Raw genomic sequence first — 17,080 nt, forward strand, 5'->3', positions numbered from 1 at the left:
ACAAGGTATTTCTGAGGGGAGACCAAATGGACGCGGCGTATTCTAGTTGAGATCTAACAAATAATAAATAGGCTTGTTTACGCATATTATAAGGAGCGCTATGTTAGTTGCGGCACAGGAAGCCTAATGACCGGGAAGCAAGCATTAGCTGAAATGGTAGTTATGTGACCACCCATGAGAGATTTGGTGTTAGGGGAACATCTAAGTATTTATATTCATTTTTCCGTGCCAAAATGTCGCTACTAATGGTGTATGGAAAGTGAGAAGTAGCTGGCTTTCGAGTAAAAGAGATTATGTTACACTTGGAGTCATTCAAGGTCATTAGCCATGTGTTAAACCAATAGTTAATGATATACAAATCAGATTGAAGTGCAGTGTGGTTGCCAGTACGTTTTATTACTCGATATATAGTGCCGTCATCAGCAAATATTCTCATTTTAGATGAAATGTTCTTCGTTAAGTCGTTAATGTAAATTAAGAAGAGCAGCGGATCGAGGACGCATCCTTGCAGTACACCCGACGTAAAATCAGAGAGGGGAGAGAATTATTAACAACTGTGCACTGCTGGCGATTAAAATGGAAGTTGCGAATCCATGGCAAAGTTAGTCTAAACTGAGAGCAAAGAGCTTTGATATTGGGCGACAGTGCACTACGCGATCAAATGATTTTGCGAAATCAAGAAAGGCGCAGTCAGTTTGTAAGTTGTTCATGTGTATAATGAAGGGCAGTACGTATTTCGAAAAGCTGTGCCTCGCAGGAAAAGCCTTTTTTAAAGCCATGTTGATTGGAAAAGAAATTATTAGAATCCACGTGACAACAAATATTAGACGCAATAATTAGCTCAAGCATCTTGCAGCAGATGCACGTTAGTGAAATTGGGCTGTAGTTTTCGCGGGAATGTTTATTGCCACTTTTGTAAACTGCTGCCACTTTTGCAATTTTCCAATCGCCAGAGAGCATGGCAATTAATAATGATTGCCGAAATATATGAAGTAAGATATTACTGGACACGGAAATAGTATGTTTTAGTATTTTGGTATTGATTTCATCAATGCCACTTGAAGAGGATACCCTAAGGCTGGTGATCAAACGACTGTGCCATCTAATGTGATGTGAATTGGAGCCATGCATGGGTAGTCAAAATCAGATATGTGGAAAACATTAGAACTGCCTTCTGTAGTGAATACTGATGTGAAAAAAGTGTTAAATGTTTCTATACAGTCAACATCCGAGTAAGAAATTTATTGATGTCGATGACCTATTATCTTGTAGAATTTTCTTGGATTGTTCTTTAGCAGAGAAGGGTCTTGTGAAAAATATTCATCTTTAGCGTGACAAAGAACAGAGCAGTATGTTTTCGGGTAGTTCTTATACTTATTCCAAGCAATCGGAGAATTCACGCATTTTTCATTTTTGTAGAGCCGTTTTTTCTTCCATTTGATTACAATTTTTTTGTAAACAAACAGGTTGGACTTATCATTGGTTATAGTGACTAGGGAAACATGGGTTTTCACCAAGCTTGACAGCTTTTCTCCAAATAGCACCCAGTTGTCATTGACAGACCGGTCATCGAAACCATGGAGCAATATCTTGCCAGAGAATACCTGAAGATCTGTGTTAAAACCATTGTAATCAGCTGTATTGTAATCGTGCATATGCTTCCGCGCAGTGCCACAAAACGGGAGCGGAACGTTAATAGTAACTCGATGCAAAATTTGGCCACTCCATCCATCTAAAAAAATTATGTTGCCAGTGGTTTCAGGGGCTGTTGTAAAGATGAGGTCGAATATATTGGAGCCACTGGTGGGCTTGGTAACTATTTGGAATAAGTTGAAATCTAAAGTCATCTTTATGAAATTTGTTGATGCATTACAAGGGGATGATAGCTTTATCCGGTCAGTCTGTGGAAAGCTAAAATCCCCAAACCGGTAAGTGATTTTGGCCTGGAAGAGTTGAAACGCCTTCGTCATGCTTTCACGAAGTTTATTTAGAAAACAACTGTAGGAATCTCGTGCGCGGTAGCAGTTACCTATTAAAAGTTTAGAAGACGAAATCATGCAAGCTGTCTAGATTATTTCTAAATAGGAATCAGTGTCAATGACGAATCATGTAAAAGATTTTCTTATTCCTAGGAGGATGCCTTCCCCTCGCCTGTGCGGTCGATCACTCCTATATATATTGAATTAAGTGGAGCCTGATAGCGCTTCCTGATCACTGATATCAGGGTGCAGCCATATTTCGGTGAATGCGATGTCAGAATCACTATATTCAAGAAAAGATATGACAATAGTGCGCTTCAATAGAATATTTTGTATATTTGCAAATTAAATAAATAAAAGTAAGGAGACGACGGCTAGTTTAGGTTTATGATGGCTGGGAAAACGAGAACTAGGCAGTGGCTACCGATCCGACCGGATGACAGCGTTGGAAGTGATGTCGCAGATGTACATTTGTGAATACGTGCGTAACTTGTCGACTGATAGCTTGCATTTCATATCGTGCATTTTTGCGAATTCAATCAGTTTTGACCTGGCTTTCCCTGCTGCAAGTGAAAAATAAAAACCTACCGAATGGCAAACGTCGTCCCGTTCAATTTATAAAAACAAGACAGAATGCGGTCGTGGTATTTAAAATACGTAAACTTTGCTATACTAGGGCATTGCTCTTCAGATATTTTCCGAGCCTGTGAACGTTTCGAATTTTTTCCCAGTTGTGGCGATACCTAGTTTGTCCCAGCAGGGGTTGATAACCTTTTGTTCAGACCTTGCCCAGTCCTTTTTTGGGCCGTCTTCCGCCCCAAAGGGAAGAAGATTGCAACGGCGCATCCGATTTTCAGTATCATCACATTATGACGAAAAGGCTGTCAACTGGTGCGAGACAACGACCGCATCAGAATCTTTCGCCCCATCCGTACATGGTAGTGTGCGAGGCAAAGGTTGCTTCCAAAGTCGCCCCTTTACTACTTAGTAGTTGCAGTTCCTTTTCTGCTGCTACTTGTTTTTTTGACAATATTGAATTTCTCCAATAGTAAACCATATCATTCCTCAAGCTTATTAATAGTTGAAAAGCCTCGGCAAATGCTTCAGCTCCAGCTTTTGTGGTTGGACCAGAGTTTGCTTCAACGTCACCCGCGAGTATGAGCAAAATTTCGCACAAAGCAAAGTAAACACCAAACAAATACGCTAACGCTCGCTTCAACACATCTTTCATCTCTAGTGGGCATGACACCGCAAAAAGACAGTAATTACTGCTTTTAACATAAGTCGCATTATTCAGATAACTAACCTGTAACATCAACAAGCGTGAGTAAGGAACCCTTGCGCGGCGTTGTCCCCGAAGTAGTCGGGTGTTGGGTGGCTTTTAAGCTGCGCTCCAGCCGCTTCATGAATTCACGAATTCAGATGGAGTTCCGGGTTGACAGACAAAAAAGCAAGTTCCTTCCAAAGTTGGTGTCAGGCGAGTCATGGTCGGCGAAGTAGGACGCAGGTCGGTAGGCGGGAGCCGGTCGGTTTCAAGAAGCTCGGACTGGTTCACCTTGTTTTCTAAATAAAAATAGTTATTTCAGCGCTTCATTCTGCCATCGTCCTTGTTCTTTGCGATTCGGCTTCGTGCGTTGTGTCCTGAAAACATATATTGTACTGCAGACGCTTGCTCTAGTCAGTTCATGAGTGTGATTTAGTCTGAAAATTGATTGTTTGCCTAAATGCGACGTCTATAAGTTTAACTTACCACGGTATTGCACTCGGTACAAAGAACGTGTCCGGAGCTCTGCTCAGCACAAGAAGTCAGGCGCTCTGATTGGGATCATTTCAGGGTTCATTGACAGCCGAAGTCTCCTTTGCAGTCTGCGTACTTGGAGTACTATTTGAACCAAGCTGAGTATCGGCTCGCACATGGGACGAAGCAGTTTCACGCACAACCCGAATGCTCGCCGTGCACTTTGAGCTGCCGCTCAACTCCAGGGTCGCGTTAGAAAAAGATCGGGAGTGCGCATTCACATTTTATGTGGAGCGAGTGGCCTTCTTGCAGCGCCGCTGCAGTTTAAAGGTTTGGAAAGTGTGAATGTACATTAAAATAAAATTGACGCAATAAATTTAATAACAACGATGAAATTATTCGAGCCTCTTGCTAAAGCCAACATTGAAAAGAATCCTCAAATTTTCTTGTCTAATTTCTAGTGATTATACGGCAAATATTAAAATAGTATGGCCAGCAAACACAAAGATTAAGGTTAAACAAGTGGGCGCACTATGGCTAAGCCAGATTTAAGGAAACAAGATACAGTAACATATATCCGAAGCTTTCATTCATAGCTCAACCTCTCTCTTCTACAGTAAAATATTATGTCGGTTCATCCACTTTTGTCAGCACTAAGCAAATGTAAAGTTCGCTAGCCTAGCATGTGGTTGTGATGCACTTAATGCACTTAAGTCTTCTGCATTTTCTTTGGGGAATTCAGCGCTAAATCTTTTACCCGCTGCATGTATAACTTTTCAAGTTATTGAAACGCCTCCGCTAGCAATTCGCTCGACAAGTCGATACTAATATGATTCAAACCTCCTTAACAATATTTACGTCGTATTAACGCGGTAACGTTCAAGGCCGCGTTCTCTAGGAAATCCAGCGTCGCCATTGGCATTGTTGGTGTGGCCGAACAATTATGGGCATGCCCCTGGCAGGTTGCAGTTGGCAGGTGTTATGATCGGACCCTGATTTCTCCCCAGGCTATGCGGTATCACGAAGCCACATGACATGGCCAAGTTGGCACGAGCTGTCAGCTTGAGTCCGCCTTTGGATTTGGGAGGGTGACACTGATCACATTTTCCCGGGAACTTGGATTTCTCGTCAGGCGGTTACTTCACGACCGCGCTGGCACCTTTATGCGGCTTGGTTAAAAAGGGGGCCTATGCCAATGTCAGGAGGTCTTTCATATAAATTGGTTACTTGCAGCTGTATGCTAAAGAATATGTGTAAAAAAGGCACAAATCACGCAAAAACTGTTAGGTGAGTAGCAAATGGCATATACGCAATTTAGAATGCTCAAGACAGGCGCAGTGCCTCCCAAACTTTAAATCTGATGCATTCACTAATAGACTGTTATTCTTTGCTGTCTGTCGCAAGACAATAGGAATTTGTTTCCACAGGAAACATCGTTTGGAAAACAGCCTTTGGAAAAAGTGGCTTTAATTTAGAAGATTAAAAAGTACTTCTCTAAAGGGTGCTTTTCTTTTTTTCTCTCTCCTTCCACACAGCACATCGGCATCACATGGACAGACGCTGGAGGGTAACCCTTACCGAAAGAAGCAGCGAAGACCTTTGTAGCAGCATACGCCGAAATATAAACAATGCATATGTTCACCCATAAGTATGCGCTGATCATCTCTAAATAAAGAAAGCATTGATTTAGTTTGACGAGTTTTTGATCGACCATAATATATAGGCGATGGCCCCAAGGTTTCTTTTTTCTGAAAGCACTCAACAGAAATAGAAGCTTTCCCATATAGACATACTTAAGATTATCCTATTGTTTTCAGTGACATGGCTGCAAGCAATCCATGAATAACTGGTGTAGTTTAATTTCTCGCGGAATCCGGCGTACACATATTTCATACCACTGAGCCATGTGAATCAAGGATATTAAAAAGCGTATAATGCAGCGAGCATTACAGATACTGAGCGCCTGGTTACGCAAGCCTTGCAGCTAGTTAACCCAAACCAATCCTTCATTTTGTAGCCAATTAATGGAACGCTAGCTAATATAAGAGGTAAAAATGACTCTTCACGTTTCTACTCAAGACAGCATGAACCAACCAGCCAAACAAGCAGCAATTCTGGAGCAATGCAGCTGCCGTATTTCTGAAACGTGAAAGGAACCCGCTTGGCTAATATCTTGCCCCGATAATGTTTTGTAACCGGTTTTATTTGCAACAAAGTGCGAAAGTCTGAGCCTTCGCATCTTTCACTTTCCATTCGCTATTTTTGCAAATGAAAAGGCTGGCACTCCACCCCGTGCACTAAAACGTAAGCGTGGGCGGTTTCATGATTTTACTTTTTCTGTTACTCTACGCTTCCACTTCCATATTGCCTTTCCTAGCGGTGTACTAGCGGCGACATGGCCGTACACTGATTGGCCGTCGGGCTGTATGACCTCATGAGACGACATGCTATACGGCCTATTTGGAAAAAGCTATAAACTTCGCCTTTGTCTTTGAGGTGGGAAGCTGAAATCGTAATCCAGACTTGTAGGATAATCGATACCGAGTTAGGCATTTGCCCATAGGTCACGCAGGGACATTCGTTCGGTCTAGGCGGGTTTCATGCTGGGTTTCATTGGTATATGCGGCATGCCTTGTGATCGTCCACACATATGAAATCTTGTGATGCGGACGACGTACTGGAGATAATCGCATTTCTTAAACTGAATCATTCATTTGGTTACGACAGCATAAATGGTGCGTTAATTAAAGCTTCTTTGAGGGTTATTTGTGGCCCTTTAGCACATAGATGCAACCATATGGAAATAACTATAGTTTTCCAGAAAAACATGAAAATAGCGCGAGTCACTGTTCTCAAATAAGGGAGCACGAGCAAATGCTTACAGTAATTACCACCGGTCTCTGTCCTCCTCATTTTTCTTAAGTTTTTTTGAGCACGCCGTTTTCACCACACTGTCCAATTTTCTCCTCAGGCGTAAGAGAGTTATAGGCAAAGAGTGTAGTTCCGACAAAAAAAAATCAGTCGAACATGCGCTCTTCTCTGTCACAAATGCGATCGCGAAGCTTTTAGGGGTACAGAAACGAATCATAAAATATTTTTACATTATAAAGGCTTTCAATGTAATTAAACATGACATTCGACAATAAAAAAATGGCAATTCATTATATTAGGGGCGCTACTATAACTTATGAACGCATACCTGCACAACAGCCATCAATTTACACGAATTTAGGCAGCGCATTTCTTCGGGAATGATAACATGCGGCTATAGGCAAGGCACTATGCTGGATTTTTCCTTTTTTTTTTTATACATAAGAAAGATTTTGTTATCGTTGAACTGGCACGAGAGCTTGCATATATACGGAATATATAAATCGATTACTAACGAAAATTTTGGACACCTTGAAAGAAAATGCAATAATGGCCTAGTAGAATTAAGGCCACGGTTAAGCATTATTCAACGACATTAATATGCAGTAAAAGTAAGTATGTGCCATTTAATGCCTAAAACAAGCCAGTCAAAAATAATTCGACTTCAGCTTTATAGATTATTCGCTGGAAAGAAAAAAATCCCGAAATATTTTGGGCCCCATTTTGCTAGAATGCCCATGCTGCTAACTTAAAAACAAGTCCCTCTAGATGACACTGCAGAAATGTTTATTCGACTCGCTTATTACAGCGCGATGCTATTCCCTAATAGAACATTGAAAGAAGTATTGTTTGATAGTTTGGTATACCACGTCAAAGCCAAATCTCGCCTCGATGTTAACTGCAAAAAAAAAGGCGATTAGTGCTATTTATTTTAAGAGCAAAAAATCACATACTACCTTAACTTCTGAAATCAAAAATACTTCTTTAACTGTTCAATTTGCTCATAAAAAAAATAAAATTACACCAGAAGTATATCAGTCCTAAAATAAACACGGCCCATACTCCGTCTGACATATATGTACGGCTGTTTTCGCGTTACATAGATGTGGAGGAGGAGGAGGAAAGATAGGGATATTAACCAGAAAGGGTTCCTTTGGGCTACCCTACATTACAGAAAGGGGATAAGGGGATTAAAGAGAGAAAGAGGAAATGGACGTGATGCACAGCCACAATTTGTCCTCAAGCCGGTGGCTGTCAGGTAACAAGCAATGCCCTCCATGCCTTGAAGGCAGTCGACCCTCGTGTCCACGGACCAAGGATCTTATGCGCCGTTAAAGGGCGAGGATCGAGGCGGTCCAGCGCACAACGCACTTCGTGTCATTCACTCACAAATGCGGAACATTCACACAGGAGATGCTAGACTGTCTCTTCATAGCCACAATTTGTGGCTAAAATTTCGGAAATTATATTCCCTTCGTCAGGACAACTTTATCTGCCTCAGGCGCTAAACTTGTGAGTGCAATGAGAACATTTCTATTATCTAATATTATTTACACACTGTTATGAATGGCGACAACGAGTAGGGCATGGAAGTTGCTGCTTTGGACGACCGAGGCAAGAACTCAGAGTCATCCCTACCGAAAGAGGTGAAGTGGTCAAGAACGCCGATGGCGAGACGCGACATGAAGCAGCCATCACAAAAGGGCCGGAAAGGAACGCGGTGATGTTCGGCCGGTCATCGACAGCGGTCAGCGAGCAGATCATCGGGAACAAAAGGCTCAAGTCGCACTGGTCGATACCCTCAAGGCGGCCGCGAGGGCATATCCTTTTCTGAGTAGCCGAGCGGTGGTACAAAAGGCTCGTTTCTGGCTGCGTTTCGCCCTCCTCTTGCCGACGGCGCGCGTCGGCCCTTTTGACGCAAGTGTGCGCCCAGAACATGAGCCGCCGGCAGACATTGAGCCCTTGTGCCGCCATCTACACCGCCACAACGGCTTCCTCCTGACCAGAAGGTCCAAACACGTTCGAGGTGGCGTGTCATCAGGAGTGAAAGTGCGTTCAAGTGCGCGATAGTGAAGTGATAAGGACACTCCCTCAACTACTAGCCCACCCTTCACCTAGGGATCCTGGGGAATACGAGCCTTATAAAACTATGTTTGTGTTCGGGCATCGGTGTTCTTGATTAGCACTTCAAACATATAAATAAACGAAGTTTGTGTGCTTCAACCCCGTATACCGTCTCCCCTGAGTGGAACGAGCATCGACTTGGCCAAGGATCCGTCAAGCGTGGCATCCGAACCCCACATCTAACAACACTTTTAAAACGGGGACATGTTGAACGACCCTGTCATGGTCCCTTTATGGTTTCGTTTCTCCGTCAAAAATTTCAACCGTAGACCTCACGAGTGATTTCGTGTCAGTTCGTGTGTTCAATGTGTGGCGCAGTTATCTGAACTCGTCTTTCGCATTGATTTCGTGTTGATAGTTATCAGAGGGTGGAACTGCCGCTATTATTGAATATGAAGGAAAACGTACGACATTACTCAGTCCCTAGATGAGAAAGCATGGCTTGGGGATGGCAGCCGAAAAATTAATCACCAAGGTTCTTAGGACGCCAGCCTCCAGCAAGAGCGGCTACAGCTCATCTCTCAGTCAGAAGAGATGAAGAATGCGTCTCACTTCATGCCCAAATAATTCTCATTCGGGGTAAGTCAGAAGGGTTGCATCGTAATCGCTTTTGTCACGTTCACGGTGCTCCATGAAGGTGTGATGCTGCTGCGGCGTTTGCATCAAGTGGACCTCGTGCAATGGGCGAGTCCTCGTATGCATTCGCCATACATCAGGGCCTTCGATGGCTGGAATACCTGTAACGTGTTCCCTGTCATATTAATCCTTTTTGGTCACCGCCCGGAAATTGTTTAGAAAACTACTCCCCCCCCCCCCCCCCCTCTTCCGAGTGCTCCCGCAACAGAAATTGACTTTTGCGTTGCGAAATTCGCAGCGGAAGTTTGTGTGTATCGTGCCGGCGTGCCTTGCCACGCCGTACATAACCTCCCTCCCATTCCTTTGTTTAGTAATTGATTCTGTTCACTTTTTTCTCAAGCTGTAATTTTGTGTGGGTGGTCTGCTTGGTGCGCGCCATGGCTCTTACCTTCCCCTTTAGCTTTAAGCCGAACTTTAACCTTCTTATACAGGAAAAAAATGCAGAGCAATTAAAGTCGAGAATCACACGCGGAAGTTGCAGCGTTTTCTGTAAAATGGGAAGGCGCGGGACATACGGCAGCGTGCTCCTATTTCATCCTTGATTGCACCTTGGCAATGTCGAGGCAGGGCACGTTTTAGGGGGGACAAAAAGAGTGTTTCAACTTAACAGAACCAATGCGACTTTTTGCGTTTAGATAGTACGCTGCTGATGCATGCTCTGAGACGCGTGCGGATTTTCACACAAATTTGAAGTTTGAACTTGTAGAATATACATGTTCTGAATCCGCTTAGCGTATACGGCGGTCCATGCCCGTTTGGTCTACAAAGTGGCTCTAACACGTGTTTGCTCTTGTACATGCATTCGATCCCGGATGTGTCGAAAAATTGCTTATATCGAACTTTGAGATCATTCTTGAAGCTCCTTTGTAAAAATATAGCACATGTCATTGCGTTCCTTGCTTTCAGCGGAACATGCGACCAAAGGTGCGAGAAGCGTGATCAGCGACACTCCTATCTGTTGTTGCCAAATATTTGTACAGCGCGTTCGAGCCCACGGAGTGACAGGTGAAGATGCACCCAATGTGACCTCCTTTGTAACGCCAGGCGAGGCGGTGGTGCCTGGCGCGCTTGTGAACGTGCGCGTGAGTATTGGTTTGCCGCCACGGCTCAGAAGGGTGGGCGGATAGTATGCCAGCGGGCAACACATCGCTGCAGAAACTCGTCGCCAGCCTGTGTACACCGTATTCACTTCTCTGTGTTGGAGAGGATGCCATCTGGTGTCATCTTTTGTAGAATTATGGATATATCAGAGTATTTCTTCACCCCGCTCGAGTTTGATACCACCTTGAACGACTGTACATAGTTTTATACAGGATGCTTTCTCAGGGTATGTCAATAAACTTTCAGCCGCCTTTGTTTTCCTTGCTTCATTTTTTAGAATTCTCAGAACTGAAGAAATCCTGCAGTATTGGTGGGAAGCGGCCATCCGTATACGCCCATGCCGTAACGCTAGATTGCATTGAATGGTGCATACAGGTATGTGCTGCTTTTCTTTATTTCTTCACACCGTATACATTAAGAAATTAAACCTAAGGTTGTTACTTGTGCCCAAGGCATGAAATATCCCACAGATAAGTGAAGCGGTGATCTAATGCTGTAGAACACAAAAAGAGCCCCATGCATTGACCACAGCCGAGAAAGTACGAAGCTATCCATTTGGTGCTTTTCTTGGGACCCCTTACTTTTTGAACACTGCTGGTGGTCGGAACATTTTTTCGACGTGTTCAGAAAAAGTTAGAGTTTCTGGAAAGACCGCAAACATCCCAGTTAGTTACTTTAGTGATATTGTTGCATATTGTGCTTGTTGGGTATTAGTGGGCACAAATTTGCGATGTGATGTTCGTTCAGTTTACATTTCAAGGTGCTCACTTGCTGTTTCCGGCGTCTTCACCAGCACAACCCGACAATTAAAAATTTGTTTATGCATCCCTGCTAGTTTTTCTGTGTAACTGCGAGCTAAATGTAGTAGGCCAGAAATGTTGGCAGCATAAAATAACAAATTTTCTTCCGAACGCAATACTACTCTAGGTTTCGAGCCTTCAGCGTAGCGCGGTGGTAGCCACGTACGTCTCACCCGCGTATCGCTGTGACGTCACACCCCGCGTGACACTAGGGTGTGGGCTGGCAGGAGCTGCCAGCTTGGGTCTCTCGTTTCACATGGGACTGCTATGTCAGAATCAGCCTGCTAGGACCCTGGCATTCACGTTATCCCTATAGGCCTCTAAGGCACGTTCATACGGCTTGGATAACACGGGGCTTTATATGAGGGCTGAGGAAGAAGAAAAAGAGAAGGAGAAGAACGCTCGGTCACCCGCAGCTAATGTTTTCGCTCAATATTTGGTTCAGCAGCGTTGAACCCTTGTAATTTTTTCTTCAAACCTTGTTTCTAGAAAAACAACCACAACCATGATGCACATGCAATGACAGCATATCAGTCATAAAATTGAGGGAAACAAAGGAAAAAAGCATGCTACCTGCAGTCGTAAGCAGTATTTTCTGCGTGCATGCCAATGCTCCATTCGAACGGCTACAATGCATACAGGTTAAGAATAAAAAGAAAGTTTGTTTATTCATAAAAAAAAAACAGATATTACATAAATTATACAGAAGGAGGTCCCAGAGCTCAAGGCTGTACAAGAGTAGAACGAACAATGCAGGATAATTCAGTTTCCACGCTAGTCAATGCCGCTGCTTTCACTGCGTCGCTACTTGGCCCAATGCATAGAACAGTATATTCCAAAATCACGGCTCCCAACACTAAGCCGATGAAATGTACTTCCTTGCATTCATTTGGTGAAAATGCACAACACTTCCCTGTAATGGGACCTTTACTTCAATAACGTGAGAAATTCATTGCTGCGCATCATGCTACTGATAACAGCAAGACAAGAAAGAACTAAGTTTAGCCTATCAACTAAGTGGAATGAAGGGAAATATCTGAACTGAGCCGTCTTGATGCTTCCAATATTTTATTGTTGGCTATGCACAATTCGTATAGAACTGCCTTACACAAACTCTTAAATTAGGCGCTGTTCACCCGCTCCCTTATCGTTCATCCCATTCGCAGAAAAAAAAAAATATCGATGAAAATCGTTTGTACTACCATCGTCCCAAGAAGGGAGAGTGACGCAGCCCAGTGGAGACAAGCGTGTTCAGTATTGATCCATTCCATCGACTGGGCATTGTGAAATGAACGCTCAGACATTTGTTGAAAGGAAAATGACCATGGGTGTCACGATGACATTGAGCCGGATCGTGAAGCAGAAGGCCAGAGGGTATCCCAGTGTTACCGTTATTCTTTTCTGCTAAAAATAAGACAAAGACAGCAACTCGTCAGAGCATCTACTTGGCCTTGGACATCTTCGCAGCATTGTACAAGGGCTGCCTGCCAACCGTCCACGTGTGTACACGACAAGTTTGCTGGGCCAGGCACAAAGGAACTGAATCTTTTTCTGTTGGGAAGTGCAGACGGGCACTTCTTACGGCGTGTGGAAGGATCAAGCGGGGGAACATGAGGGAATGGTCTAAGCCGTGCACATTCCTCCTCGTGCTGATATTGGCTAAATTTGGCAATGGTATGTACCCTGTCGTTAGCAGATATTCAGTTAACCTCCTCTCCAAACTTTGATACCAATGATAGTGACAATTGAAAGAAATTATATCAACATGCAGATCCGTAGCGTACTAAGTGTTTGTTGTGCTTCTGGGGCCACTGGCACTGGAAAAGGAAATGGAAACATTTTGCCTTGATGTGCAACTGTCCTTATTGATAATTATAGTAGTAGAAGCGCTATTTTATAAGTATTATTATAGTAGTTTATTTTTTAAGTAGTATAGATAATAAATATTCCAGCAGGACACAACAAAAATCAGGACATAATTGCAATATATTATTAGCGACGCGCTCTTCACAATACGTTGAATTCTTTCCCGGTGGGTGGTCCTTTAAGTAAAGTAAAATATTTACTTCTTTTGAAACCTTAAAGGAACGGCTGAAAATCACAACATCAACATAATTTTGTCTTGCATTTAGCTCGCTTCAATTATAGCTGTAGGAAAAGTTCACATGCCAAAGTCTTGCCGTCAGGCTATTCTTGAATAAGTATTTACTGTTCTTGCCAACCAGTTGCTAATGAGAGGAAGGTTCGTAGTTTGTAAACGTTGCTGACTCTAAAAAGGAGAAAGCACTCTCGTGATTTAAAGATGAGAAAATTAATATTGAAATGCCACGATTTTTCATCCTTTCATGCACTATCGCACTAGCCAAATGTCAAACATGAAACCGAACTTCGCAGTCAATTCAGTCCTATACTTCAATATTGTATTCCATGCTAAGGTGCAATGTCGACTTTTCCTCGCAAAAAGGTCGTCGATATTGAATGTTTATTGCATGACGAGAAACATTGGCTACGAAATAAAACCGATTTGAGCTGCTCTCGACTGTGCAGCATTTATCCCTGAGCAGAAGGAAAGTATAACATACGCAGGTGAACGTTTCCGATATCAACAACGAATCAACGCGATAACAACGTGTCGATTTAATGTACGCCACTTGTTCGCGTGCTGGTTTCTTTTGTTGATTATATAGTGGCAGAAGCCGCGTATAATGCACTGGCTTTCTTCACGAAATAAAGTCGTTAGTCTGTGAAAGGCTAGACGCACGTCCAGCCTTTCCTTTGTCCTTGTCTCGATATCCAAGCTTTTTATTGCATCTGACGAGTGCTTCTAGCTGGTTATTTCCCACAGTGAGCAGTCTTTTGTTGCGATCATTCTATACCTATTCCACTGTTTCTGAAATATTTGCGCAATGTTTTCCCCCTGAGTAGGCTGAGGCACAAACAGCCGACATCAGTGGACGAAGTTGGCAGCAGGCCAGCATTTCGTGCAGCATCGACACAATACAAAGTTCGCTCCCAAGAGTATGTTAGTGTCTTATCCAGGCTTTTGTTTATATCGCCACAACTTCAACACGCGGATTTTCCGATAATAGCGATGATGATTAGGGCTTCATCAGTCCATAGTTACAAGACTCTCATAGTTTTCTGTTATTTAAAGGGGGTAATTCTTCACTGCCGTTATTTTAAAGGCGAAATCTTTTACTACTCCTATCCGCAGCTTCTTGGCCATGTGTTCGTGTGTGTCCTTCAACCGAAAAGAAATCACGTGGCAGCTATGACATCACTCAGCCGCCGCAGAACCCGCGGTAATCGCGCGTGTGCCTCTGCCTATTACAAGACCACAATGGCGTCACTCAACCGTAGCTATGCTAGAGCCGTGGCTCTCGCTCTATATCAATAGCCTCTGCTGCTTCCTAGCCGGCTCCAACGGGTCGCAACAGCTCTCGACAATTGAACGGCAGCAGTCGTCATGGATGATCCAGGCGAGACGCCTCGTGAAGGATCTGCGTCTCCGAGGTGGGGAAAGCGACAGGTTGAATCCGATCATCCAGCGTACGTAGCTCACTGAGTGGCTGCCGCACAGAGAAGACGAGAGAGGGGCCGAGTGAAACGAGCCGCCGCTTTCACTTTGTCGGCCTAGGTTTTGCAGGGTAAAACCTTTGGCTACATTTAAAAAAAAAAAAAACAGTTCAACTTGTATTCTGAATTTTAAGATGCCTACATCAACCAAATATGCCAGCCTTGCCATCCCGCATTCGTTTTTCCTGTGGTATTGATTTCAGCACCTAGAAAATGTAACTCAGAGGCCTATAGCGTTTTCAAAGTGGAAAATGAACCGACTGAAATTATTAGGCCGGATTTTGAATTCAGTTTGATCGGTTCTGAGGCTTTCCCTTTTATAAAGGGTGGACAATAAAAAGTCCTATCCAAGTTCTGACTGTGGCAGAATCTGCCCCGCCATGGCATCAACACCACCAACACCATCCATTTTGTTAGTTTTTTCTAGTTTTCTATGCGACTTTTTGTCTCCACAGGCCTTTTATCCCGTCATGACATTTCACTGAGCTGATGCCGGTACGGGCTGCTGTAACAGAGTGCGCATGATATCGTTGGCTTCGCTGCCAAGGGCACAAGCAGGGCTTCGAGATTTGTCTAAAATTCGTGAGTTCATTCTCTCATGATGAATTCGTACTTCGAAACGAAAGGTTTGGTTTCGGCAATTTCCTAGCTCCCCGAAATTATTTTATATTTTCGTTTTCCGCTTGATGGCTTTGACCAATAAGGGAGTTTTTGATGCCGCTAAGCACAGGCAGCATATTACTGCGATAGCAATACTGCGCCAGGTTTCGAGTCGTCGCGTAGTCCCGGCGGAGGCCACGCTTGACCCTGAACAGCCGAAGAAAAGGAGGAGGAGGAGGAGGAGGAACGAGAGAAGAAGAAGTAGTAGTAGAAGAAGAAAACAGGTAACTTACGCTCTCGCGTCATACTCTTAAAGGATGAGGTTAAATGTCCCCGATAATGTAGCACCTTACTGATAGGGTGTGATAGGGGAATAATGTAGCAGGCAAAAGAAGCTTCCGCCGTTGCTTTCGCAATTCATCTAGAGTTAACCAGAGCTAAACCACAACTAATGTTTTGAAACGGTTATGACCACAAACACACGGAATGAAAAGAAAAAACAAACTGTTTACAGAACCATATAAACAGTGCGAGCAAGCTTTGGACACTGTGTAGCAAGATGCTTAAAAACGAGTCAAATCTATGACGTTTGCAAATATCACTGGTGCATATTTGTGCAATATAAATTTTCAGCGGGCCATTCACTCAATTTTTAGTTAATAACTGAACATGCTGAGGAGTTGTACGCACCTGCGCTCTATAGACAGGACTCTTTTGAGGTGCAGTAAGTTTCACGCGAGATTGTGGGGCGCTCTAAGGAACGAATCATTTTCGGTGATTTAAAGATCGGAACACTATGGAAATTTTTCTGGCCGTTACAAATCGGCAAACTAAGCTTAATGCGCCCAGTAAGCTTCTAGGACGTGCTTAACACGTCTTCGTAAATAAACTTTATTTTGTGAAAACAAAATTTCACTTATATGGAATTGAATTGCAGATACCAAGAGAAAGTTTGCTTTATTATAAATGATATTTATTGCCACAGGGCACCGCAGGGGTTTGCGATGAAGAATTAAAAAAACGTGGCTGTGGTTAAACCCAGAGTTACGAGAGAGCTATCTGCATGGCTACACTTAGGTTCGGCTTGAAAATAAAGACACGGCTTTTTCACATAGTATAGTTTAACTTTATTTATGGCATAGGGGGCATTTTTGATCGCATAAGTGCGATAAGACGAAAGCCTCTATCGCACAGTGGCCCGAAGCCCTCCACAACGGCACCTCTTTCTCTTTGTTTTCACTCCCACCTTTGCGATGACGCGATAGCGTAAGCTACCAGCCAACATATAAAGCCCCGCTTTAACGGACGTACCTGCGTGGCCTAGGGGTGACGTGAATGCAAGGGTTTTGGCAGGCTGATTGTGATACCACCCTCCCATATGAAAGGAGAGGCCCGAGTTGGGAGCTCCTGCCAAACGTAATGTTAAGAAGCACTACGGCCAGTAAGTGCGCTGCCATGTTAGCAGCCAGCTACCGCCTACCACGACTTCTTTTTCTTTCTTCGCACTTCGGACAGGAGCATACAGGAACCGGCTAGGCACGGACAGGCACGGCGAAATGGCGAGACTGTGCTCAATGTAGCTCTCACTACAAAATGAATAAATTAATAGAAAAAAGTTTGCGAATTTTATTAAGCCAGGAGTCAGCAATGGTGAG

The 17,080-nt window shown here is 43.6% G+C and overlaps 1 protein-coding gene across 1 annotated transcript in view; it reads left to right on the forward strand.

Annotated features, from left to right (window-relative positions):
• Positions 1–12,816: 12,816 nt before the first annotated feature.
• LOC146172683 (uncharacterized) overlaps positions 12,817–17,080 on the forward strand; it is a 41,811-nt gene continuing 37,547 nt past the window's right edge. The window contains exon 1 of the mRNA XM_084583962.1: positions 12,817–12,923. Within this exon, the coding sequence (XP_084440088.1) occupies positions 12,860–12,923 (64 nt within the window). The 5' untranslated portion in view covers positions 12,817–12,859. The remainder of the gene's footprint in view (positions 12,924–17,080) is intronic.

Source organism: Amblyomma maculatum, chromosome 11 (assembly GCF_055883805.1).
Source record: "Amblyomma maculatum isolate TAMU_Amacu chromosome 11, ASM5588380v1, whole genome shotgun sequence".
Taxonomy (NCBI): Eukaryota; Metazoa; Arthropoda; class Arachnida; order Ixodida; family Ixodidae; genus Amblyomma; species Amblyomma maculatum.